Source organism: Dermacentor andersoni, chromosome 1, assembly GCF_023375885.2.
Source record: "Dermacentor andersoni chromosome 1, qqDerAnde1_hic_scaffold, whole genome shotgun sequence".
NCBI lineage: Eukaryota > Metazoa > Arthropoda > Arachnida > Ixodida > Ixodidae > Dermacentor > Dermacentor andersoni.
In genome coordinates this window covers 36,652,736-36,680,169 of record NC_092814.1, presented here as the reverse complement: position 1 = coordinate 36,680,169, position 27,434 = coordinate 36,652,736, and the positions used below count along the sequence as shown (strand labels likewise).

The 27,434-nt window shown below is 43.9% G+C and overlaps 1 protein-coding gene across 1 annotated transcript; it reads left to right on the top strand.

Annotated features, from left to right (window-relative positions):
• The first annotated feature begins 1,627 nt into the window (after nucleotides 1–1,627).
• eca (transmembrane p24 trafficking protein eclair) lies at nucleotides 1,628–26,793 on the top strand. Its single transcript, XM_050193091.3, has 4 exons — nucleotides 1,628–1,863; nucleotides 2,303–2,523; nucleotides 6,676–6,822; nucleotides 23,687–26,793. Exons 1-4 carry the CDS (start codon nucleotides 1,725–1,727, stop codon nucleotides 23,834–23,836), a joined length of 657 nt encoding a protein of 218 aa, XP_050049048.1. The 5' UTR covers nucleotides 1,628–1,724; the 3' UTR covers nucleotides 23,837–26,793.
• The last annotated feature ends 641 nt before the right edge of the window (nucleotides 26,794–27,434 follow it).

Genomic DNA, 27,434 nt, shown 5'->3' with positions numbered 1-27,434 from the left:
TGCCACACAACGATAATCGTCATCTGCCTTGCTTGCGTTTCCTTTCTTGAAAACGCCGCGCCCGCTACTTTCCTGTTGAGAATGCTGCGTCACACTGATAACGCTATGCTATGTAATGCTGATAATGCGCATGCCGTTCGTTACTGAGAAGTACCGGGCTCTCCGCGTTAAAGAAAGGAAATGCGGACAAGACAGATGACGTTTATTGTTGTGTGGCAAGATACAACCCAAAGGGTGTAATTTTGTTTTATAGAGTGCATGCCGTTCGTTACTGGGTATAGTACCGGGCTCGCTGCGTTAAAGAAAGGAAATGCGGACAAGACAGATGACGATGATCGTTGTGTGGGAAAAGGGTGTAATTTTGCTTAGGGACACTAAAGCGAAACAATAAATCAGTTTAGACTAATGAAGCATTGTTTGAGAACCCTGCAGGCAGTGATTTCGAAAAAAATAGTTTGATTATTAGATGAGAAAATGAAGGCCCAAGTATCAGCATTTGAATTTTGCGCCGAAACCTCAGCGCCGGTACGTCAGCGTGACGTCAGGGATTCCAAAGTATGTTTTCGCATTTGGGCCGCGTTCGCTGAATAAAGGTTCCCGAAACTTGCCATGTTTAATATTTGGTTCCTTTAGAACACAACGTAGTCAATCTGTACCGCTATACGTAATTAGTAGGTCCTACACTCTTAGAAAAATTTACACCCTTTGGGGCTCATCTTGTCCCACAACGATAATCGTTATCTGTCTTGCCCGCTTTTCCTTTCTTTAACGCTGCGAGTCCGGTACTTCCCAGTCACGAACGTCATGCTCGTTATCAGTGTGACGCAGCATTCTCGACAGGAAAGTAGCGAGCGCCGAGTTTTCAGGAAAGGAAACGCAAGCAAGGCAGATGACGATTATCGTTGTGGGACAAATATACACCCCAAACGGTGCAACCATTTTAAGAGTGTACACTCTAAAAACAGTTTGCACCCTTTGGGGTGTATATTTGTCCCACAACAAGAATCGTCATTTGCCTTGCTTGCGTTTCCTTTCTTGAAAACACGGCGCTCGCTACTTTCCTGTCGAGAATGCTGCGCCACACTGATAACGCGCATGCCGTTCGTGACTGGGAAGTACCGGGCTCGCAGCGTTAAAGAAAGGAAACGCGGGCAAGGCAGATGACGTTTATCGTTGTGGGACAAATAAACACCCCAAAGGGTGCAACTGTTTTTAGAGTGTAGATTATGCCATGAAAATCCAAGACGTCACAGCCCCCAGGTGCGGGAACTTAAGTAGGCGTCGCCACCCGTATTTCGTTCTTGCGCTTTTTCTGTCTTACCAAACGTCTTATCGTTGTAAGAGTGGTGTTTTTGGTGTTGTAGGACGGTAATTTACTGATGCAGAAGAAATCATTTTTCACTTTAGTGTCCCTTTAAGAATGTAAGGCAAGAGCGCTTCTGCCCTTTGCAGCAACTTGGCATAGCAAAAGATAATTTGAGTTCAAATGACATTATTTTTGCACCTTTGTTCATTGCACGTTAAAGATTATTTTTAAAGTATAACATTTGAAGATCTGATTTCTTTATTTACATGCTCAAACTGTCGCCTGACGTTTTTAGTGGAATTCGCTTGTATAGTGTCGGATAGCCACCCTGTGTGTCAAACGTGGCGACCGGTTTGTTGGTTATCTAACGTGTACTACGGTCCGCATCACTTCATAGGGCCGTTGTATCGTCTGCACGATGTCTTCCATCAAGTGTTACGCTGTCTTGTGTTTAATTTTGTCGTTAATCCATTATTCAGTAGGCCTTTACTTTCATATATCTGAAACGGAACGAAAATGCTTCATTGAAGAAGTGCCGGAGGAAACACTTGTCGTTGGTGAGCTTGTGTGCTTCTTTCGTGTTAGTCGCTGCTGCTTATTTTTATGATAACTGTAGCGCGAGGTCATTTCAGGTTACGCTTCTCTTATTAGCTGTTGTTGTATACCTTGTCAGTGAGAGCGTCACAGCGGAGTATTTTTGCTATCCGTATGGGTGTGTTGACGCAACACATATTGGCTGTTTTAGTACGCAGTATGCCTTCAAATCTTAGTGGTCGGAGTCCGTAATGCGTATTGTATCTTCTAGCCACGTCCTGCGAATGAGATAGGTTATCCATGACAGTTGTGGCGTCAAATTCGTCATTTTAGCACCTCGCACTGAGCCATCACTTTCGATAGTTCAGTGCGAGCAACACACTAATGAGCATCGCAATGTTGCTGAGACTGCCTGTCGATTTCGCTGACGAGCTTGCGTCGTTACTTTTGCCTGTATTCTAGGAAACTACAAGTGCCAACTGCACGATCCGAAGACCGGCGGTTTCATGCAATCCAGTCCCGGTATTGGTATGCATGTGGAGATTCGCGATCCTGATGACAAGACCATTTTGTCGAAGGTGTACAGCTCTGAAGGCCGCTTTAGTTTCACTTCGCATTCGCCCGGTGAACACGTCATTTGCCTCTACTCCAATTCTTCCAGCTGGTTCAGTGGGAGCCAACTGGTAAGTGATTCGACATTAGTACTCAACGTCTTCCCAACTACACAGCGATGCTTAGCTTCTCGATCCTGTAACAGCAGTGGTTATGGCCTTTGGTAGCGACGCCAATTCTGTTTATGGTTTTGTTAGTACTTGCATGCTTTACTTGTACAAGCACGATGCAGAGCAGCACATAAGTGGTGCACTATCGCGGTGTAATTATTGTGCAATGAACTGTTTTGTTGATTGATGTCAATGACTTGCTTGTGTGGAGTGATGTAGATGTAACTCAACCATAGGCCTGTGCAAAATAGCACAAGTGGCTACTTGACAATGGTTTCACGTTTTCAAGCTTTGCTTGTAGAAAGTCATACAGATATAATTTACCCACGGATGATATGCAACTTGTGCAAAGCAGCTTCAGAAGCCACTTTATGGTAGTGTTATATCTTCCAAGGTGTACCAGCAACTTTGGCTGGGTATCGATTAAAAATTTTAACCATATAATCTAATTTTCTTTTATTTAATATCTGAGCTAAAAATCACCCAGAACATTTTTATTCATGAGATTCAAAGAAACAAACCTAGATATTTCAGTGGACAGTTACCTATAATATCTTGTCAGAATATCTTGCTTGAGTGGACATATATCAAGCGCATCAAACTTGTACAGACAGTCCAGCTGAGGGACAGTCCAGTGAGGGACTTGGCCACTTATCCCACTGAAGTGCAGCTCACATTTGAAGCTTTTGTTATCACTCCTGAAACACCTGCACATGTGTGATACCTCAGTCATTACAAAGCAGCACGGTCTGCGGTTCCCTTTCTTGTGTTTGAAAGAACTAGAGAAGTGGGTTTGTCAGTGCCGACACTTGCCTAATTTTGCTCATGTGATGACAATTAATTAATCATGATTAAGTTTATTGCAGTGAAAGCACCATTTGATTAATCTGTAGGTTAATTGATCAATCACCTAGCCTTATCGACAGCTAATAGCAGCTATTTCTGATTTCTTCCGATTTGTAATCTTTATTGTGTCAGGAGTTCTTGGACGCCTGTAATCGATGTACCACACAAATACTGCACATACCTTTTTTCTGGTGTTCAAATGTAAGCCACACTGCAGTAGTAAGGAAAGAAAGGGTGCATATGAGGTGCCCTGTTCTTATTTTCCTGAAGTCTTGATGAAACAAGTAGAAAAAGAGAAGAGGGAGGAGGAAGGTATTTCAACATGTGTATTCGCTTCTAAATGTCCAAATTTAGGCTTCGTGGCACATGTTTCACACATGCTTTCTCCGAATAATGCACCAGCCTACATTTTCCTCACCTCAGTGGTGCTAATTACGAGTGCATTTGTGCTTGCTGTATTCCCTGTGTCCCTTGTTGTGGCATCTTTGACCTGTTGGTGCTTTTTTGCTTTTAAATATGGTGGTAAAATTCAGGTGACCTGAAGCGGTACTTATTTAATGTCTTATCTCGCATTTGAAATGCTGAGAGCAGCCTAATGATAGGACCCTTTGCACAAGGCGACATGATACGTCATTAATAATGGCACTCGATGATTGTTTTGAACAAATCGAGCATTGTGAAAACAAATTTGGGTATATTTTAGGTACAGATTGTGCCATGTGCATCAGATATTTTTTATGTGGCTTTCCACTCGTTGACCAAGCTATAATCCAAGTGTCCTGCTTAACAGCCACTCCATGGCACTAGTCTTGGTGTTCTAACTACACCCAAACTGTTGCTGTCCAGCCATTGTTCCATGTATTGTAAAAGATGAAGGTATGATGTGGCCAAGTCTTGGCCTTGAAGCGGGCTCATAAGAATTGCTGAAAGAGGACCTTAGTGTGGCAGGATGAGTTTGGGCATTATTATAGAGAGAGATCACTCCTACTGACTTAATTAAACCTCATTATCCATCCAGCATGAAATTTTCTCCACGCATGTTGTATGGTCGTATGTTTTGTGGGACTGTTTTTTTGCATCAAACAAGGAACTGACCTTTTTGCTTAGTGGCACTGGCTATTGTCTGTCATGTCTAGATGCCAGCTATATATGCCAGCTATATAAACAAGAATGAGAGAACCAAATGAATGAGGGACCATTGAGCTGTATCTCGTGTGAACCTTGTAAAAAATTGAACAAAAGAGGGGACATACTACATATGTGCTTATATAATCTATGTGCATTATACTTATGCATGTACAGAGAGCACTGTGTGTGTGCATACGAACATGTACATGCATACAATAGTAGTCTTCTCACCTGTCTTTCACTTGCAGTGCATCACTGGTCATATCTTGTGCTTTGTGTAGCCTCAGCATATTTTTTGTCCACCTGATAAAATATTCGACATCAGTTAATTTGACCTTGATGGTACCACTGAAATTTATCCAATTATCTGGAGGGTCGAGTTAAAGAACAGGCAGAAAAATGCCCAAACACACTACTGCTTCATTTGACAGTATATTAGCAATTCTAACACACACTCTGATGTAATGCGCACCCAGTTTTTATAGGTTCAGAATGGCAAACTAATGTAGAAATGACATTAGAGCTCCTGAACAAAGAATTTTAATCTGCGCCCAATTTTTTAACAGGAGAAATGTAGCATTGCTTTTATTCTAGCAGTCAGAAAAAGATGAAACCAGTAACTTTCTTCACAGATGGAAATTCGTTTATACTTATTCATCATCTGAGACAGCGCTTTACACTGTCTATGGACCTCATGACAGATGCCGTACAGTCTGTTGCACATTTTAGAATGTCTTGACAACACTTGCAATTATTTGGTGCTAGCTTAGTGTGCTGAGTAACATCTTTTGAAGGCAATTTTGTAATCAAGGACTGAAAGCGGCACATTGCCGTTGCCATCCTATGCGAGAACTACTTCTATTATATTGTGATGACAGTGGCAATGATGCTGGCTCTGATTGTAGGCTGTTGGGAAGGTTCCGAACATGGTCTTGCATTCAATTGCACTGTTTCGGACCAATTTTCCTAAACAATGACTTTCAATGCATATTTCGGGCATGTCTGCAAGAAAGCAGTTTGAAAGCTGCCTGCTAGTAGATGACAAGGAATTTGTGCTGGAACACAATCAGCTGCATACAAGATAAGCCATAATTCTGCTGTAGCCAAGAATTATTAAAGTGACCAGTGCTCTGTTGTTCAATAAAACACTTGGCAGATGCACTTTCAGTCTTCATTCAGCCTCTGAACACGTAACCTAACAACTTTTTTTAAATCGACATTTTACACCAGAAAGTTAATTCACTGCGTCACTTTCATCTTCATGCAAAATATTGCAATCATTTCATAGATGTCAGTAGCGACCACAACGTTTAATGCTGCCATCTTCCAGTATCTGCATTTTGGTATCACAATCTGGCTGTTCTTGTTCCCTGGATTTAAATTGACTGGCACTTGGATTAAATTCACTGGAGCACAGCCTAATTGGGCTGGTCCTGGGATTAAATATGTTGAATTCTTGGCTTTTACGTGCCAAAACCACAATTTGATTATGAGGCAAGCCGTAGTGGGGGACTTAGGATTCATTTTGACCACCAGGGGATTTTTAACGTGCTCCCAGTGCATGGGACATGGGTGCTTTTGCATTTCGCCCCCATTGAAATGAGGCCGCCACGGCCGGGATTTGATCTCGCTGCATTTCGACAAGGCCGGAATGCAAAAACGCCTGTGTCCCCCTGCACTGAGGGCACGTTAAGTACATCAGCGCTACAATGAAATGTTCGGCACCTGGATTAAATAATCTGGCGCTGAGATTATTTTTGTGGCATTCGAATTACTTCAGCTCACGCTTCGATTAAAGTGAGCAGGAAAACCTGTAGTCGCTTCAAATGAAATTACGTGGATGCATCAAATAATGTAATTGAGCCTCTTATTACTAAACAAGCTCCATGCATGCTTTATATTTCACTTTGTTAAAAAATTAGAAAATATTCGGCGTTCGGTTCGATAGTCGAAGGTTGTTTTTCCTAAAAGTTCGTGTTCAGAAATTTCACTACTTGAACACCCCAACACTTGAGGCTTGGTGAGACTGTCAGCATTTCCTGTGAGGAGACAAGTCTAGGGGTGGTACAGTGCTCGTGTGTTCTGTTCATATTTTCACCGGGCATTCCTGCATTCTCGTGGTGTGTTGCTTTTTTGCAGAGGGTCCACCTTGATATTCAAGTTGGTGAGCATGCTGTCGACTATGGCAGTGTGGCACGGAAGGAGAAGCTTACAGAGCTACAACTGCGTGTACGGCAGCTGTTGGACCAGGTTGACCAGATCACCAAAGAGCAGAATTACCAAAGGGTAAGATCGGATGGAATGTTTGCTTTGCTTTTGAATGACCCTTACACCAGCAATCACTAATTGGTCAATCAGTTGTGATAGAAGCAGTTGGTGCATAATTTAACTGAGGCAGAATGTAATAGCAACACTTCTCAGATGTGATTACAGTTTAGCAGAGTGTTACTGTATACTGCGTTACAGTATACTGGCTGCCACAACTGCGCATGCACTGTGCTTAGTGGGCTCCAGTATAACTATACCAGAACGCTCAGCGATATACTGTGTTTGCGCAAGAGCATTACAGCCGAGGCTGCCCGGTTTGATCATAATTCGCCTGTGGTACTTGCTCTCCATCGTGACAACAATAAATTGTAAAATCGACCATTGCTTAGCCTCACCTCACACTGAGGACAAACTATAAGCAGTCTTTTGTTATTATTCAGGTCGGTTCATTTTGTGTCACTGCTAGCCTTAGAGGGGCCTACAGGAACAGTGCGCGCTGTCGCCATCCAATATCTGAGGCCATGGACGTGGAAAAGTGTGTCGACTTCCATCTAACAGATCGCACCACAGCATTAGGCATGTGGCACCATCTGTTAGATGAAAATCTACACATTTTCAGGGTTGCCAGATTGGGCTACTTTTTATAAGAGTTGGCATCGAAAATTTCAAGTTGGTTACATGGCTATATTCAGGCTATTTTTGACTGAAGGACTTCCGAGTCCTGAGGACACATCAACACTGATAAAATTCGGGAGCGCCGGTTTATGAAAACCCACCCAAAGCTCATTGCTGCTACAAAGATGTGTAGGCAATCTCAAAGGCTGTGCGTTTAGGTAGTGCGGCGCTGGGAGGATGGCGTAAAGTCATGGCTGCCATATGTTTATACGTCATTCCAGCGCTAGGCTCTCTTTGTTTTTTGTTTGTTTGTTTTGGCACCATGTGTTGCCGGTTCACGTGTGGTTCAGTAAGAAAAACGATGGGGCTGACACTGTCGACTACGCGTCCGCACCGGCTGCTATACAGCAAACTATTATGTGGACTTGCACAACAGCTCAAGTATTCGGACGCATGTCGTTGTCCTTCAGTGTTTGTCAAGGGTTCCTCGAAGCCTATTGCTTGGTTTTCCTGCAAATCACCGCATTATTTATTTCGCAAATCACCGCAAATGAGTTAAGTTCAGTTCAGTCCAAGTTTATCTTCCTGTTAGATGGGCTGTCGTACTTGCTACCACTTCGTCGTGCCGCAGAAGGTGAATTTAAGTTAACCCATGCCTTCGTCCTATCATGGTGAAAAACGCCAGTTTCTCAGTGCTTTGGCTTGGTGCAGCTCGGCTCGTAAAACGCGGTGCGAACCGAGCCTTACTGACTACTTGCAGTCTACTATGCCGTACGGAAAGCCTTTCTCTACGGTAAAGTGCGTGCTTGCGCAGTCCTCGACCGGTACGGTATTACCACATTTATCATACGGTAACTTGGCACTGCCAACACTCTCTATTTATTTACTCAGTAACTGTATGAAAAAACCTGCAAGTGGCTTTAAACGAGAAACGCGATGGTTTGAGTCTTTATGTAAATGCTCAGCAAAGCGCATTATTCTCGACTGTCCATCAAAATGAAATATTCTGCTGTAGTATCACCAAGCATCAGGAACGCAAAATACAGTGCTGGAAATCCAACGTTCCCCCTGCTGTCTGAGCTTGCTTTGTCCCTACTTGCGCTGCCTCTTTCGAACGCAGCCGCCGAACGCATGTGTGTTCAGCCAGGTTTCGTTAAGAATGATTTGACAAACCGCATGTCGAATGAGACACTGCAAGCTCTCCTTCACGTTAAGTTTGGTCTGGCAGAGAGTAGAGACTGCTGCAAAGATTTTCAGCTAGTTGAAGTTTGTGACATTTCAACTCTGCAGTTCTGTATGGTCCAAGTGGCAGTGGAAATTAATTCAAATGGGGCTAGATTGTACATTTAATCCATTTGCATAAATCCCCAGCATGAGAAGTATCAACTGAGACTCTACGCAATGTTTTTTTTTTTTTTTGTTCTTTGTTTTATTCAAGCAGCTACCATATTACGTGAAAGTTGTGATTGATCCATGGTACTTCTTGAATGTTGCATATTATTACGATGATAGGCTCTGTAAATATGTGAAAAACGATGTTCGTCCACAGTGAATACGAAAAGACAATTGCTCACCAAAGGTCGGTGAGTGATCACCTTGCCAACGTTAAGGGGATAACTCGTCGGTTTGTACACCGTACTCCTGCGACAATTTTTTCCCCTTTAAACTTTGCGCCTGCGCGTAATTGCGATGATGGCTTACTTTTGATATGCACATACTTTATCATCATTGTAATTCTTCTTTGTTCGTCTTACTTGTCTTACATTGTAGTTTGCTCCCGCATATTTTCCAGCTGTGATGAGAAAAAAAGGCATTCAAGATACTGTACATGATAGGTGCTTGTGGTATTTGTTACGTCCATATTTTTTTCATTTTTGCACACATTGCAGCGGTGGGTGGGCAAAGATTTCTTGCTAAGTTGTAAAGGTATATACGTTGTTCTACTGACTTCCTATTCTGACGTATAGTTCTTGAACTTGTTAGACCAAGGGGTTTACTTTGTACTCAATATCATGACAGCCATGCACGTCCCATATAAATAAATTTTGCGTGTTCGCTAGTGGAATTGCATTTATTTATTTATTTATTTATTTATTTATTATTATTATTTTTTTCAACGCAGCCCACCCTCGGAAGTTCGGCAACACACACATTCGGTGCCTGCATTCACGGAAACTTACATACACATATTCATATTGCACGAATCTTACCAGCGAGTCTCCGTTTAAATATTGCGTTGTTGAAATATCGTACGGACAAATGCAACACATGTGAATCCAGAGCCACTCTGGAGCATATATTATGGGAATGCCGAGGGATATATAACAATAACGAGAACACAACCTCTAGCAACAGCCTTCGCATGCGCTGGGAAGCCACACTGTTCAGCCCTGCCCTCGAGGATCAACTATGGGCCGTCCAGTTGGCCGAGGATGCCGCCAGGACCCACGAACTCCTGGCTGTCACCTAGGCGGGGCCTTTGGCCCTCCCCACCAACTCACAGGGCATGCAATAGAGTTATTTCCTCCTCCTGAACTCTCCTCGATACTAATACCACCTGGATTATTGCCAGCGCTGTAATGCAGGTGGCCATTAAAGCTATAAATTTTAATTCAACCTCGTCTGGTATGAGCCAGCAAGTCGTTCAGTTTGTTCCCACTCAAAGGTGAATTGCAGTCCCAACTGCCGTTTGTTTAAACGAGGAAAATGAGGTGGTTTCAAGTTTTCTCCAAGCAACAGCCTTTGCTAACTCAGTGTTGAGCAGCTTTCGAAGAAATTGGAAAAGAGAGAGAGAGCGGGAGAGAAATAACATGCTTATTTTATGAGGCAAGCTTAGGAAAGGCATCTCTATTTTAATGCATTAAGCTTGGGCTGCCTCTTGGGTGCACAATCGTGAACAGCCGAAGCTGATCCTCGAGGTTGGAGCTGGCAATATTTTGCCCGACTGTCGTGGAAAAATGCCTAGGGTACAGCGAAGCGCGAACTAAAGTTAGCTCAGAATGTGGCTCAGTAAATACGAATAATGTCATGAGTAAATCGGAAAAAAAATTCTTGGTTCATTGTAACAATAAGTGGTGTCCAAATCCACGTCTGAGTGGCAACTCTCACTAAAATTTATGCAGATCTTGAGGCCAGTGTTGTGCTGGTTGCATGCGGCGGAAATATGTGGTGAGATTTCTACACCGTCTATAAGACACCTGCTGAACATCATCAAATATTTTGGCTACGTTTTTGGCTACCTTTTGCTCACGAAAAATTTGGGTCTGGCTACATTTTGAGATCATTTGGCTACTTTTTGCTGGGGCCATCTGGAAACCCTGCACATTTTACTGCATCGACGGCGTCCCTTTAGGCCTAGCAACGTCAAAACAAGCAACGGATTTCGATAACGACAAAAGAGCGCTTATGCTTTGTCCTCAGCATGAGATCAGGCTAAAGGATAGCCGATTTTCTCACTTATGCTTCCACGATGGAGAGCAAGTATCATGGGGGGATTAGGATTGAAGCAGGCTGCCTTAGTGCTGCCATGTTATTGGGCAAGCCAAACCATGGTGTCGGAACGAAATGCTTTAACACGATAGCGTTATGGGCCCCATGTCGCAAAAAATTCGGTGTCTGTGTCCCGCCTCCTGCATCGAATGCCGGTTCGACAAAAAGAATTTCGAAGCACGCATACCCAACAATACAGGCCCTCCATGTGGTACAAGGAAGTTACTGAACTAATTGAATTTCTCAAGGTAAAATACGCAGAAAAATCATAAAGTATGACTTACACACAACCTACAGACTTGATAGCGCCCGATTGTAATTGGAATATATGAGAAAACCTCATTCTGGCACGCGGGGGAAAAAAGAACACAATTCCCCTTTTCAGCGTTTCTACCATTCATAGAGTGGCCATGGCCTCTTAGGTTTGTGTGCGCAAATCTCAACATGGCCTCCTAGATTTGCGCGCGCAAATCTCAAAGGCCATAAAGCAGTGCACCCAGTTCCTTGCAACACCTCCAGATGGTGCTTGCCTCCGCCACATTGCAAGAGGCCGCGTTTCTACCAGAAATCTCGCCTTTGTGCATAGCGGTCGCCGCCAGCGTTTCCCAGTAAACATTAGAGACATAAGCTGCACTTGCCGGGAAGCGTGAGAAGCAGTCAGGGATCTTTGAACGCTATCGCATTCCACCCTTAAAGGCGAAGCTTAAAGGGCCCCTCACCAGATCTAGCCATTTTGAGCTGACAAGCGCAGAGCATACAATGCGGGATAATGATCGTGTCTGCAAAGTATTACATTGCTACGTGCCGCAGAAAGATCTGAAATTTTCAAACCAAACGCCGTTTTTCCTTCTCCTCGTGGCCACCGCGCTCCAAGCCGGAGGATGACATACTTGTGATAGTCCGCCTACGTACACGTGTTTGTGCTGTGACGTCGCTCATGGTGACACATGACTTCGAGAATTATTCAAGGCAACATCTGGTATTTGTGTAATATGTTGCTTGAACAGGCGAATTAAAGCTTAGAGAAATAATAAAACACACAGACTGTATGTCTGCATGCTTTTGTTTTACTTCACACTGCAGCAAGAGACATCTACTTCCATTTTGTCTGCTTGTTCTCACGTCGTGGAGTCGCGCGTCGAGGCACCGAAACTATGTAATCTTCTAGCGTGTTCCAGCGCACGATCATGCTCTGTGATCCACTTGTATCTGCCTCAGTATTTGTGTAGCACTGACCTATACTGCTAGTCAGGTGTCCTAGTCAAATGTGCTTGTGCACAGCGCACAAAATTGTGCGCTGCATAATACGAGACAATCGCAAGAGCTCGCATGTGACACTGTCCTCGGAAGTGTGCTGCGCTGCAAAAAAGCGAGGAGAGAAAAAATTAAGGCAAGGCCCATGACGTATGCGTCACGCGATCCTCGAGGTCTAGCATGGGAGAATGCAGCGAAGGAATTTCGCTTGCGGAGGCTAGACAGGACAAGTGGAGGGAGTGTCTCGCTTGACAGTGGAGCTTGCCTAATGAAATCATGGGTTTGCGGCACTGAAATATTTCTAACTCTTCTATTAATGAGCCTATTCGAAAAATTTTTGCGGCAGAACGCTCCCTGGAGAGCACGTAACAACTTCCAGTGTATAACCGAAGTTTGCTGTGTGGCCTGGTGAGGAGCCCTTTCAGTGTCCTCCAAAATTTTTGTCCTGGTTTTTTTTGTTTCACTGAAGAAAGTTCTTTCCGGTTCTGCTCCGGAACAAAGAAAAATTGTAACGGTTTTGGTTCGCATTCAGAAATTTTTGAAGCAATGTAACAATAAAAACATATTTATTTTTCTAAGTAAGTAAATTATGAATGCTGAGATCATGCTCAGTGCCATGAGTCAAAGCACTGAGCATGATCACAGAAGCAGCACGTCGTCGAGTGTACTTGTGGAAATGTGAGATTGCTGTTCCGATAAAACGAACTTAAAACGAAGGATAGAACTTCTGTAACAAAGCAATGCACCCGTAGAAAACAAAACGATAAGCGCTTCAGCGCAAAAGCCCTAGGTTTTGCTACGATGCCGATTTGCTAGTGCACCGAGCGGTAGGCTGAGATTAGTGGGGCACTCGACCGGCTGTCGCTCGCACTATCCCTGCCTGAGATACGCACTTATGCGGACCCCTGAGATAAGTGCTAGTTCTGATGTTGCTTGATGTTGGTTGTTTCAGATTGCGAACTTTCCCCTTGAACCAAAAATCAATCAAAAACGTTTCGGTTACGTTTTCATTCTGGTGAAAAATATTTCGTTTCGTTTTCCGGATTTATTTTCGTTCCGTTCCGATACACTGGCGCAAACACAGTATACAGCAGAGTGTTCTGGTAAACTCGTACTGTAGCATCCTTAACTCGGCACATGTGCAGTCTTGGAAGCTGGTATATGGTAATGCTCTGCTAAAATTTTCTATTGTTTCATTATGCATAACATTTGCTCTAGGTTACATAAAAAGTTATTACATGATGGTGTACTTTAATTCGTTTTTAAAAATAAGTTTGCAGTGGCTGATGAAAAATGTCCGTGTGTTCAGGGATTCTGAGTGGGGCTAGTTGGTTTAGATTCATCATGGTGAAACAATGTATACGATGGGATGAGTGAAACAGACAGACCATTGCAATGTCTTGTCTGTTTCACCCGTCCCGTCGTCTGCTCTGTTTTACCATGGTGTACATGTGTTGTCACATATCTGACTAATAAAGTGTATGACCAGATTAGAAATCTAGAAGGAAGGTTAGAAGTAGAGATTACATGTCAGTAATTTCTTTATTACTGTATCCAAGGCCTGAAGCAAGGTTTCGTGGAGATGGGTGAGACACTGGCAAAAACTGTGTGTTGACTTCTTAGTTAAGTTTATGAACTGCTAATTTTAATATATGTAAGCTTGTCTACATTCGCTAATGGTAAAACAACCGGTGCATTGGATGATTGGGACATGCAGTAGACAGACGAGTGTTTGTCCTGTGCACTTGTCCCCTGTCTTGCCCTTTGTAATGGTAATACATATGTATTAGGTCCAGTAGCAGGCCTGATAACCTTTCATTATGAGCTGAAGTTGCTTGAGGGTTAGTGGTCAAAACTTGGTCTGACTCCTTTGCTGTATGCTGTTTTGAACATAACATAGATGCATGTTGGGTAAAACAGGTAGCATGAAGCCGCATAGCATTTGAGCACTTCAAGCTTGAAATTAGTAGCGTACTTTGCAGCTTGTTTGTTAGCTGTAGTAGTCAATGTAATTTCGATTAAATCTTTTTGTCCTTTCTCTCTAATCTGACTTAGCTCATTACTTTAATTGCAGGGCTACTCTCTATAGCTAGCTAGTTATTCTTGCATGTTTATACTTTTCCACTAAATCCTCTTTAGAACATAGTTACATTGCCTGCCGCAGTTGCTTAGTGGCTATGGTGTTGGGCTGCTAAGCGCAAGGTCACAGGATCGAATCCCGGCCACGGTGGCTGCATTTCGATGGGGGTGAAAGGCAAAAACACCCGTGTACTTAGATTTAGCTGCACATTAAAAGGCCTCAGGTGGTCCAGATTTCTGGAGTCCCCCACTGCAGCATGTGTCATAATCAGATCGTGGTTTTAGCACATAAAACCCCATCATTTAATAATTTTGTTTTAAAGTTACAACATAGAAGCACATGTACTACGGGATGAATGAACTGCACAGAAATTATAGCGGTGAAAGGCACGGCAAAGGAATGTTATGTGCAAAAGGCAGCTACGTCATCGAGTGACAAGTTCATTTCCTTTACCAACCTAGAAACCAATTTAGGGAATGACTCTGTGGCTTCCTGATAGCAAGCCACAGAGTCTGCCAGCAATTGAGTTTCAAGGGGCCCCTGTGAAGTTTGGAAAAAAATAACTTTTTGTACAATTGTTTGTATGCATTTGTGCAAGAAAAGATCAGTCATCTTTAAGGACAAGGTCAAGAGCACTGATGGCATTAGTTGTGAAATTCATGGAAGAGGAGAAACACGGACATTTTTTTTTTTGCCTGTCTGGACACATATGTAGTGTGAAGCAAACATGTAAAAGCCGTAAATGTCAGAGGGAACCGAAACAGATGTTCTTGTTTGTGTTCAATGTCAGCCTGTGCACGTGATCGAGTAGACAATTTTTAAAGCGAAAGCTTTACTGGCCGTGAACTTGTGATTTTGCCGTGGCGGTGCTCCGAGGAGGCACATGACGTCATAATGCGCGCCTCGCCGCGGATATTTCTCTCTCTCTCGCTCCCTAGTCACTACTGCGCATGCGCCACTAGTAGCATCGAGCCACAGGTGTTCCGCCGCTGCGCAGTGCCGCGCCTTTCCGCCTCCGCTCGCTTCGCCAGCTGCGTCGCGTGCCTGATAACATGTCGGAGAATTGAAAAGGAGAGCTCGCATGCGCCGCAACCACAGTTGAGGCGGCAGTATGGACGGTGACAATTCTGATAAGCAGGAGGAGGCCTGAAATCGACATCGGAACGAGATGAAGAGGAAACGAATCGCATAGGAAACAGACGAACAGCGCGCCAAACAACTGGCTAAACGCCGCAATATAGCTAGACAACCAGACTAACCTGGACTTGCAATAAAGATTAACCAAGGCTAACCATGCTATGCCTTAGTTTTCACTACGTATATTTCAATATAGAAGGTGCAGTGGGGCACAATTCATTTTTTTTTTTCAAAGCTTTTCCAATGCCCTCGAAGACAGCTTCCATGTAATTGTAGTAGCATTGGGGTAAATTTAGTGGAGTTCAGCTTGGGTCTGTGTGGCAAATAAACTAAGCGAAAAACTCAAATGTGAAACTATCCTGTTCCACCCACCTCTTCTCTACATGGCAGTACTAATCCATGTGGCTTAAATTTTACAGAGAGCTAAGGATTGCATAGCGAGTGTGGAACATTTGCTAAAGCCATATTTGTATATTTCAATGAATATTTCCTTCCTTACTGCCAAAGCCACATTTGTTACCACATTCCTGCCAAGTTTTGTATGATTTTCAGACCTCTGTTATGATTTTCAGAATGACACCAACAATTTTACTATGTTTTATTTGTGCCCAGTTAAGAGCAAAACTGATTTTAAAAGAATACGCAAATAATCAGTCGCGAACCTATCTTTCGGACCTGCCAGATTATTTGAACCCTTCCTCAACCACCTACTCCATAGAACAAATGTACAATGGCCGAAATTTTAAATGCTGTAAGACCAGAATCTTACAGCTGTGTATAGCTGTTACAGCTGTGAATCTCAAATCTGTGTATAGAGCAAACGCGCTTAATCTCGACTACTGTCGCCATCTGTCAGCATGGCCTCTGTACGGGTGTAGGTTTGTGACAGGGCAGCTGACAACAAAGCCGTAACATGTAAACACTGGCTGCAAGCATATGACGAGAACAAGTTGAGTGCTATCACCGCCATTCGTCCCACCAGTGTCCATGGCACCTGTAACAGGTGGCAACCACATAGAAGCACTGAAAAGTCTGGTCTGTAGTGTAGTGTCCTGGTTGATTTTCGAGACATCATTTGAGCTTGCAGTGTCCAAACATGGAAGCTATGTTCAAAATGGAAAGTTCCCCCATTCAAGGTATATCTCACACCCGCACCATCATCGACAAGGCAAGGCAGCACTCTGTTTTCAGAGAGCCATTCAGTCACTGTGAAGAGAACTTGATTGACTCGGCACCAAAGTGCTATTATCGGTCAGAGACTCTTAAAGGGCCCCTAAGCAACCTCCGATATTTAAGCATTTAAAGTAAACGTGCATAGAGTTCAGAATGCCGTCACAATCAACGATGCCAAACGCAGCAGTGCTATGCGCTGCGGGTGTGCCACAAAATAAAAAAAATAATCCCGTGCTCCTCTTCAGGCCTTTCCAGTATCCCCAGCACTCGTTGTGATGTCACCAGGGTGCATCTGGTGATGTCACCAGGAGCAGGCGCTGTCGATTGGTCGAACAAAAACTACGACTTGCGGTTAGTCTGCTAGCAGGTGCACACGCTTCCTGCTCTTCCTCGTTGTGTTGCTCGCTTACGTGAGCTTGCGAATCGGTAACCATGGCCCGCAATGGAAGTGCCAAGTCACTTGCGTTCCAGCACAGTCGTGCTTAGCGGTCTGACTAGTTATGTGAACAGAGTCTGACAGTGTTTTGTGACGACTAGAAGGCATCCATGTGCGCTGCTTGGCTGCTAAAGCACCGACCGGAAAAATTAAATGACACGGCACCGACTGTCTCAATCATGACGATGCCCTGCACAGTGCCTGGCACACAACTCAGGGACCATACCGGCACGCTTCGCAGGAGCACGGTAACCAGAAGTGGACAGCTTTATGAAAAGCGCATTGGCGATGACGTATGTCACGTGACATTCAGAGGAGCACTCGGCGAGGACGGGACCATCCAACGAACGGAGCGTAGCAAAGGAAAGAGCAAAACGAGCACCACAACTAAATTTTGACCTTGGTGATTTGGGGGCCGTTTAACATAGATGCTTTTAATAGGCCAAATTTGCCGCCAACTGGTGTAATAACAAGTTGTTGCAGGAAGGTTACTGCTGATGTCTTTGTACTGGTAGTCATAAATTGGGAAAGTAAACAGGACTCACTCAGACTTGCAAAATATATATCTAACTGAAAGGCCAGGCTAGTCAAGATCAGACACAAAATGGCTTACTTGGGCTAGCATTTACTCGGGCTTACTCAGATTCGTGGAATCACCGATGCAGTCAGACTCGTGGAATAGCAGACAGCAGGAATCAAGGGCTTGTATTCCCACCATGAGCTCATTAGACTCAATTTCACAGGTTTGTAACTCACTCGGACTTACAATCACCCGCTTTCGTCGGTATCTGCCCAATTAAGAGTGTAGTCCGTTGGCCTGATGCAGATGCACCAGCATGTGTGTATAGGTTGTTGGGATGGTGTATACTGTTAAGTGCTGTAAAGATTACATATTGTTTCAGCGTTTCTTATCGCAGGGGTTTTGGTACAAATGCAAATTCTTGCAGCACGTTGCGCCAGAACTTCGGCATATTTGCTCCAGCAGTGGCCGCGAACAGCGAGTGGGTTCATTCTCCATAAAAGAGTGCAGCCGGTCACATTCTCCACACTGTGCGACTGCACCTCCTGCACAGTTTCTTGTAATTCTTGCACTTATAACACTTTTCGGTGCTTCTGGCAAGTCACTGGCACACGCGGTGCGGCCATTCCTGGCTGTGGCCGCTGCTGTCGGAACAGCCAGGCTGGCTGTATTTGGAGTGTATTAGAATACAGTTGAGCGGGCCGAGTGGCGAGGTGCTCCCTAGCCGATGCACAAAACAGCAAAAGGTAGGCTGAGCCCTCTGCAAATGAACTAGATACTGGGGAGGCGCACGGAGCAGCAGGTTAAGCTGGCGGGCGTCTCTGTCCCCAGGGCCTGTATAACGTAAAGCTATTCCATGCCTGTATGGGTGAGGCCTGAGCCATATTGACCTACCACGAAGGGCTAACGGTGGATTTGGAATAAAAACAGATTGGAATACATTTATTGCGATAGCAATTATATGGACACTCTAGGCGCATTTCTGTTGTTGACGTCACCAAGGGTGATAAAATTGTTGCTGTGTGCTATATGCTATACATGCAAGTGAAAGCATGTGAGGGTGAGCCAGCGGTTGCGGCTCAATCTCGCGCACGCAACAGAGGAGAATGGGGAGGAAGCTCGTCGCCTTCTGTCCCTCGCAAGGCTTTGGGGGGAGGGTAGCGAGGGGGGCACATTCTATTCCGGGCAGGTGTGCGTGCCCAGCCGAGCCATTGTATTTTCAAAGCCATCTGCGATGGCTACAGAGTTCGTGCTGCGCTGTGTTTTTGCAGCTTAGTTTGCGTTGATGCAAGTGGCAGCATGAAGGTCAGTTCACTCGCTGCTGCTGCCACGTTTCCCTATTGCAGTGTTTTGACAGTAAGTTTCCGCAGTCATTGCGTGAGATGTGTTCATATTTGCTTGTGCACATGTGACACCATGTTCTTTAAATTAGTTAGTACGCCTTTGTTTACAAGCTTATGCAGCTGATAAAACTGCTCTCCTAACTTCGTATAGCTGTCCACTAATTTCCTATCGCAATCAGTGCTTTGCCTTTCAGGCGAAACTGCTTCTTTTTTACGTTATACCAGAAAGTTAATCATTAGGTGCCTTAGAATCGCCCTAGTCTGTTATGTGAAAATGGCTTTCAGAAAAATTCGTAGTTTCACCCGAAAGGCGAAGCATCAATTGCACTAGCAAATTAGCAGTCATCTATATGAAGTAACGATAGTAGTTTTATAGTTTGTTTGAACTTGTAATATAACCATCATGCTTGTATAAACTATTAACAAGCATGGTGTCGCACGTGCACAAGCAAACGTGAACACATCTCACTTGATTACCACATGCACTCTCTGTCAAAACGCTGGAGTGAGGAAGCGCGGCAGCAGCAGGGGGCAAATTTACTTTCATGCTGCCTCTCGCTTCAACGCGAACTGAGCCGCGAAAACAGAGCACACATGAAGCTATCAGCACACGGTGCATGCACTCTGTCCTTATCGCAGATCGCTTTGAAGATAGGGCCCACGCAACCGCACCATACGTAGCAACCGCTGGAGTAGAACACAAAGGTATTCAGACCCCTCTTCACCTCACCCCGGTGCCTTGCGCTCAAAGAAAAACCTTGCACTTTCTCCCCGCTTTCCTCCCTTATGCGTGCAAGATTGGGCCACCATCGCAGACTCACCATCGCCCGCTTTAAATTGCACATGCAGCATACAGCGCGCGGCAATGATGTTATCACCCTTGGACTTTATATAGAACATCACAGCGACGTCAACGACGCTGGCATAAATGCACCTGGAATGTCCATATAGTTACTATTGCAATAATAAACCACAGTAGTTGATAACTCTGGCTTCTCGGTACAGTCTGTTGGAGAAGTACATTTCCAGGAACTTCACCTACACTGTCGAGACATTAAAGAAAAATGTATTTATACAAAATGTCTTGGGCTGCTTCTCGAAATTTCGAACTCACTATTGCAGAATGCATGTTTTTATGATTGCTATCACTAATTAAAAATCTGCAGGCACTACGGTATTACCAAAATTTGCATGCTCTAGACAGTTTCAGTATCAGTAATCTGCTTCAAAATTAAGCTTAAAGGGATGCTAAAGGCAAATATTAAGTCCAGCTAAATTTATAGATTAGTGCTCGAGAATCTCTAAGGCGCTAATATTATTGCGAACAGAGCCTTAGTAATGCAGAAATTGAGGTAAATGCAGGACATGATTAGAGACTTCCTTGGGACATTCAAGTACTTGCCCAATGACGAAGGCACTCCTCATTAAATTCTGTCAGTAGTATTCAACCACTCGTTATAAGAGCATAATTGTATTGAATTATAAGACAAAAAAATATGCTGCTTGTCCAGTTCTATTGCATTTTTAGAAAAAGGAACTGATTGACATTACCCTTGAAAGAGACGTGGGCGGCTGAAAGGTTTCATTTTCGCTCGACTCTGCGTTGCCCGCACTTTTTAGTTTTGTTGTTGTTTAGTGCTGCACTGGCTTTCATGGTTCATGAAACTTGCACGAACTGCCAGCAGCAGATAATTTCACATCCATGTGATGTCGCGGGATGCCCGAATGGTCCATGCCACTTGACCAGAAGCAGCCACAGCAGCGAATCCACCGCTCTGTCTTGGTTCAGTTTCTCCTAGCCGCGCATTTTCATTTTGTGAAAAAAACCGTGCCGCCCTCTGTCAGGCACCATTTAACTCGCTGACGCCAGCAAAGAATGGTGATGGCATATGTAATGTCACCACTCCCCATTTAAGGCGGAAGATATGAATTGCGATAAAGGTATTCAGACCCTTCAGATGCAATTTTCTTGTGACGCAAGTCTTTTCTTGGCATGATAAAGGTGCTGCAAGGTTTCTGAAATGGTATTTAAACAGTCCACGTTGACTTAGTAGTTGACTTTAATGTCCCTTTAAGATGTTGTTTAAGACAGTTGCAGTACATCGCTATTGTTGGTTTCTTCTGTTTCGTCATGGTTTCAAAGTATGCTGCCATATTCCATTATTCCACCAAAATTCAGATTGGCCTGCTCCAAATTGCTTCAAAGAGAAATTTTATGTGCTCCAAGCTGCTCCAAAATGCAATTTTGTCTGCTCCAAAGATCTCCAAAAGGCAAATATTACTGCGAAATTACCTTGGGCAGTCCCACCTCTGGTAGTGAATTACCTACACAATTTACTGTGTATATTACCCCACACATTGCAACTTTAAAATGTTATTTTAATGGGCACCAGTGCACCACCTAATAAACACCAGTGTACTATGTCTTTGTCCACAACTTCACTCAAGTTCACTGGTTCCAACAGGCCTCACCTTTGTTACTGTTACATTATATGTCGTTTCCTCACAATTGGGCCTGTTCCAGTGAAAATAATGTTTACGCTTGCACAGAGAAGTTGTAATACCCCTGTCACACGGGCACTCGCAAACTCCATTGATATGAAACTCCCTAATGGGGATTTACGGCAACGGAGTTGCGGCCGTGCTACACAGCACAATGCGAGCTTTCGAGGGGCGTCGCATGGGACAGAAACGGCGCTGCTGTGCTTACTCTCGTGTGCAACTGCTCACATATATAGTTGCCATTAAACTCTGTATGTAATCTAATAAAATCACAGCGAGGAAGTTTGCTGTATGTTATCGCAAGATTTGTTTTCCAAGCATAGCGAAGTTGAAAGCAGTGCTGGCCACACCGCGCTCTTGTTTTCGTGTGTGGGCAGCGTGGGTCGCATTGTTCGACCGGTGCTCTTCAAGTTGTGATTCTGTGCTGCGTAATCGTGCGTGTGTTTGCAGTGAGCTCAACTGCTTCCAGATGAGTGACAAAGCGGATAAACAAATGGCAGAACGACCCCATAAGGCATGGCAAAGCTTTGGTGGAAAGGGTACAGGTGCTATGTCCTTAAAAACAAATTAAAAATTACCATTACGTGGCATATAAACCAAGGCACAAAAATTGTAATGCTAAATTTTGTGGATGAGCCAGTTACGACGATTTCATTAGCGTGGTTTTCTTTGGAGCTGTAGCTACTATCTGGGAACGAGAGTACTCTATCCAGCCCTATTGGTCATTGCCAAACTCCCCTCGCCAAAATCTCCTTCTAACTTGGCGCAAGGGAGAGCGTCTGACACAGAGCGCAACTCTCTTGACATAAAGATGAAAGAGTTAAATGGAGTTCGCAGGTGCCCGTGTGACAGGGGTATAAGTTTGTAGCTACAAGTTCTAACTTACAGCTTCTCTGTATGAGACTGGGAGCCTGAACAGGTGGCTCCAACTGCATCGAAACAGTGTCAAGAAAGGCTGTATGATGTCAAGTGCTCTTGTGGAAAAATATCTAGAATATGGGCCAGTCAGTGAACTGGGATAGAGCATGGTTACATAATGTGAACGAGTCAGACCCTTGGCCATGTGCAGTGAGCTTGTTTAGTGCTTTTCACTTGTGTTCTTCTGTAATGCAGGAAAACTAGCATGAACACTACATATCAGTGCAGTATGTCAGAATGGCACAATCTCTAATGCCTGGCAATTCTCAGTGGGCTGGATGTCTTAACAATAGCAAATCTTTACAATGGCTAGCCTCTCACTAGGGTGAGCCTTGGAGACTGTATGAAATTAACTTTGCTTGATTGAAGTAAGATAAAATCTAGCTAACTTTGACATTGCCATTTTGGGGAATAATGTGCCTGTTTGACATTTCACTCAAACATCTTGTGCTAAAAGCGCCGAGATTGGTCTCTTAGTGTGACATATGGCATAAAAGAAAAACAATTTCATTAAGATACAGTTCCAGGGTATGCTTAGAAAACATCATGATGCCCTTTGAACTCGCCGCCCCTTCTGCACAATTCCTTCCTTCCCAGATAGCACATGCATGTCTTGTGCTTTACCATAATGTTGACTTTCTGGTACACTTGGCTTTTAATAGTATGACCTTTTCATTCACCCTTCCTGCTGGACCGTGCTCAAAAGTTACAAAAAGTGTCTACATTTTTTTAACATAACTCTTAATTTAAAATTTAAACAATTAGAACCAAATTTAATATTTGGACAAAGTAATTGGAAGTGATAGTGCAGGTTGACCAGAAGTTAAATTGTCCAAACCTGTAAGCCCTGAGGTTTGTTCATTTTGAACTGAACACTTGAAAAATGCATTTCGACTTGCTTAATGCATTGACTGTTATTTAACACTTTTTAACGTAGACAGCTTGTGTTTCATAATACATTCAACGCACACTTTCATCCTTTTTGAGAGAGAAGTGTGCGTGCACAGCATTTGGACTGTTAAGCTGATGCTAAACAGCCCAAGGTATATTGATGCTTTGGACATATAGTTAGTGACTAAAAAGCAGAATTCCATATTGCTCAGACGTGTTGAAATGGGTTTTGTACAAGTTATGAGAAACAGTGCAGAATACTTATCCGTCTCGTGTGAAGCTGTGTAACTGACAGCTCCATGCTGTCATGTTGGCTGGCTGGTCTTCGTGCATGCTGTTTCGCAAACCATTATATGTGATGTCCTTAATGTCCGGATCACTCTGTGCACCATTTTGCAACTGCTGTTGCCAGTGATCCATACTGAGGCTAGTGCTCTACATCTTTATGTGAATGCCACAGCAGTACTCTTTCTATCATTATGAATGCATTTGTGGAACACTTGCATGTCTCTGTCATTTTTCAGTTCCGTGAAGAACGCTTCCGACAGACCAGCGAGAGCACTAACTCCAGGGTTCTGTGGTGGTCAGCTGGACAGACGGTCATCCTGCTGCTCATGGGATTCTGGCAGATGAGACACCTGAAGAGCTTTTTCGAAGCCAAGAAGCTTGTGTAAAACTGGATGCTATGTGCACCCCGGAGTGACATCCCTCCATGCATGGAATGCTTTCCGTTAATTTGGTGTCTCATGGACTTTTAGCTCTACATCTGATGGTATTTTAGCATTGGCAGCCCCTTCTGTTCCTTCAAAAAAACTGGTAAGGTCTGGAAAGCATTTTAACATTTTGATGACACCATTTGCAATAAATGTTCTTCTAAGGCAGGGAAAAAACTTCTTTGCTGAAGACTTGCATATTTGCAGTTGCCACAGTTGCCTTTTCCTATCCGGCTTAGGCAAATGAAGGTGTTTCACGGATGTCAGACCGGAAACTCGGCAGTGTTTTTTGTTTTGCTATTTAAGATCTTTGATGTCCTAAAACAAGTCTTTCATGTTGATGAAAAAGTGGACAAAAATGGAATCACTACTATATTGTATCGACCCAAGTTGCTTGTATGGTTTTGCTGCACATCATGCATTTTCTGTTTTGTCAGGGGCACCTCTTTCCGTGTGCAGCGAAATTTGCATGATGCTACGACTGTCACTGTTTTGCTTGCATCAAACACTAGAGTATCATTTTTGAGTTTCCAATGCAAAACTGGAGCAGCTCAGCTGTACTTGATACCTCTAGTAGGCTTCTATGGTGTGCAGAAATAAAGGGCGTGAGGATATTCCTTTCATCCTATTAAGTTTCATGCCTTCAGTTTCATGCAATCCCTGGATCTGTGTGCCTTTGTTTCAAAAGGAATTAAATGTCATCTGACTGGCGCTGGTTAGATAAATCGAAATACAGTTCATGCCCGTTACAATGGATTCGCATATCAGGCTGACTTCCTAAGTTTGGTCTGCCTATATTACTAATGTAACAACAAAATTAGTTTTGGACGGACAAAATTTTGGGCAAATATCTAGATAAGGCATGTACAATATACTTTGCTGTGGCAGTGCATGTGTGTGGCAGTGTACTGCACATGACTTTTTCGGCCACCTTCAAAGAGTGCAAACATATACTTTTTCTTAAGGGACGGACACACAAGCAGTAACCCTCTCATAATGGCAATGCTGTGCAACACCCCACCGGCTAAGAGTTTTCAGGCGACCACACATACAGCTCACTGCTACCCACCGCTGTTGGCGCTGTGCCAAGCAGGGTCCTAGGGTGCTGCTAGGCCTAACTCACTTCGCTTTAAATGGAGTTTCACATTAATCACGTGGGCCTTTTTTTTTTTTTTTTTTTTTTCAGAATTATACAGACTCTAGGTGCGTTACTGCCATCACTATCATCCTGTCTTGTTATCAATGGCGCATGCAGGGCCCACACAGTGAAGGTTAGAGGGCCTCTAAAAACGTGCAGTTTGTTTGGCTGCAAAAACGATAAAGCCAGCTGGATGCACAGTAACGCTCCGCTCACTTGACTCTGCCAAAGCTGGGGAAGCATTCTGCCTTTCACTGCTGGAATGTGCATTGTACGCACAACCACTAGTGTTTCTACTGAGCAGCACTCCAATGTGTATACAGCGGTCTGAGTGGAATGGACAGTAAATTTCAAACTACAAACATTGATGGCTTTCTTTCAGTCTCGTCTTTTGCACCATCGAGCTGCGACACCTGCAACATCACTGACAGCATGCCTTGTCTAAAGCCCCTCCATAATGCCCTCGTCCGCTGCCTAGGCTAAGAGCACCAACCTGCTCTCCTCCTCTCCTTTTCGGTCTCTTCTCTGACCTGTGAAAGCGAAAGTGTTGCCAAATATATTTATGGTGACCTTTCTGCGGTGCTCATGGCCGTGCCGCTTTCTCCACGACCGTGCCGCTGGTAGCATGCCCATAATCTAAAGAATGGTTGTGAATTTGCTTCCTTGAAGCTTTGTTGTGCCCAGATGTCACTCGAGAAACACGAATGAGTAAGGATATTGCTTGTTTGTGTGTTCTCAGTGAGTACAGAAACATGGAAGGCTACGACGAAAGGAAGCCGCGCAGAAACTTTCTTCCGAAAGGTGCATAACTGGAACTAAATGGCAGTGGCTCCTCTAAGGGTAGCGCTACTTAAAAAAGTGGCAGTAAACGTGATGAAGGGGCTTTAGTGCGTCATGTGAGCATTGTGAGATGCCTGCCCTGTCAGGGCGCTGTTTCAGAACACTGTACAAGGAGCTTCAGTGCAATGCTAAGCTTTGGTATCGCTTCAACTTCACCATTTGGGTGAAACAGGTCCATTTTTAAATTCATTTTGCATCAGACTTATTTTATTGTTTGCGGTGGCCTCCAGGCTCCAATAAGCTAACACTAGATGGTGGTATATGTGAAGTGCTGCCGTTTCACAATGTTGTGGAATTAGTTTTGTATCTGTTGTAACGGGCGTAGGCTGTATTAGTTATTGTGGTTGTTTACTGCACTGGGGATCTGTTTTTACATTTTTTGCGTGTTGTCACTAGCTTGGGAAAATCACTGTGATGTACAGCCAAGAACATGTGTGAAAGTTCAAATGTTGCTGTCCGGTGCTGCTTTTTACAGTGCGATGAAAAATGTGATGGCGAGAAAGAATGTCCTGGAAATTTGTCACTTTTGTTGAACTTTGTGGCTAGGCAAATACTTGGTTCAATTTGCTCTTGCTAATTGTGTACACATAAATGCTGTTTACCTAGGCATGCTAGATGTTGCTTCAAGTCGCTGAACTCTTAAAAGGAGCTGCATTAATAGACAACTTGAGTTAAGCTTTGACATAGTCATCAACTCTGTATGCTGTTAACTCACCTGGTATTCTCATTATATAGCTGTAAACTGCTTTATACCATTGCTCTTTAGTGTGTGACAGTTTGGTGAGGAGTTTATTGTGCAGCACACGTGTCGGAGCTCTGTAATGTTTTTCACAAATCTTAACAAAGGCAGAAAATATGACTGCTCCCCTGTTCTGGTTTATTTTCGTGTACACTGCAGTCACTTGATTGAGTTTGTAATAAAATGGTCTCTATAAATGTGCTCTGCAGAGAGCTAATTTCTTTGTTCTTATGACAAGGAAGAATAGGAATATGCCTTAGTTCCTGCAATATGAAAACATGACCTTGAACCAACCTTTTATAGTGCTACTGTGAAACACGGGAATAGTGGTGCAGCAGATAAGTGCTTAAAAAGAGACCTCTCGGGGGTTGACACTATAATTTTTATTACATTTTCTTCAACCCTGTCTTTTTACTAAACTGGAACTCTTAAACTGATGGGAAGCTCTTTATGGGAAAACACAGGTACTACACCAGTTAAAGGAGACCTCTCCAAAGAATTAATTATTATAGTTGTGGGGCTGGTGATCAGACTCGAGCTGTACAGCAGCGTGACATATGCAGGAAGTATAACCAATCTGCCAGATCATTTCTCAAAGACAAACCACTGCTCTGACGTGATCTGGACTCCAGGACATCAGTCCCTCGACGGTAACAAGCATGCACAGGCCATGGCCCGAGTGCACACTATCCAGGCACCGCAACCTGAGGTACTTGACGGGGACAATGCTGTGCGGTACTACAACACTACAGACTCTGCAGATGCACGTGCCACCCGCCGCATGACATGCTCATGAGAGGACGCCAGCACCAGACATACGCGCACCTCGATAAACTACACCT

Coding starts and splice junctions, on each gene's coding strand:
- eca (XM_050193091.3), top strand. CDS start 1,725: ATGTCTTCCATCAAGTGTTACGCTGTCTTGTGTTTAATTTTGTCGTTA. Junction 2,524..6,675: donor GGTTCAGTGGGAGCCAACTG/GTAAGTGATTCG, acceptor GCTTTTTTGCAG/AGGGTCCACCTTGATATTCA. Junction 6,823..23,686: donor AAGAGCAGAATTACCAAAGG/GTAAGATCGGAT, acceptor GTCATTTTTCAG/TTCCGTGAAGAACGCTTCCG.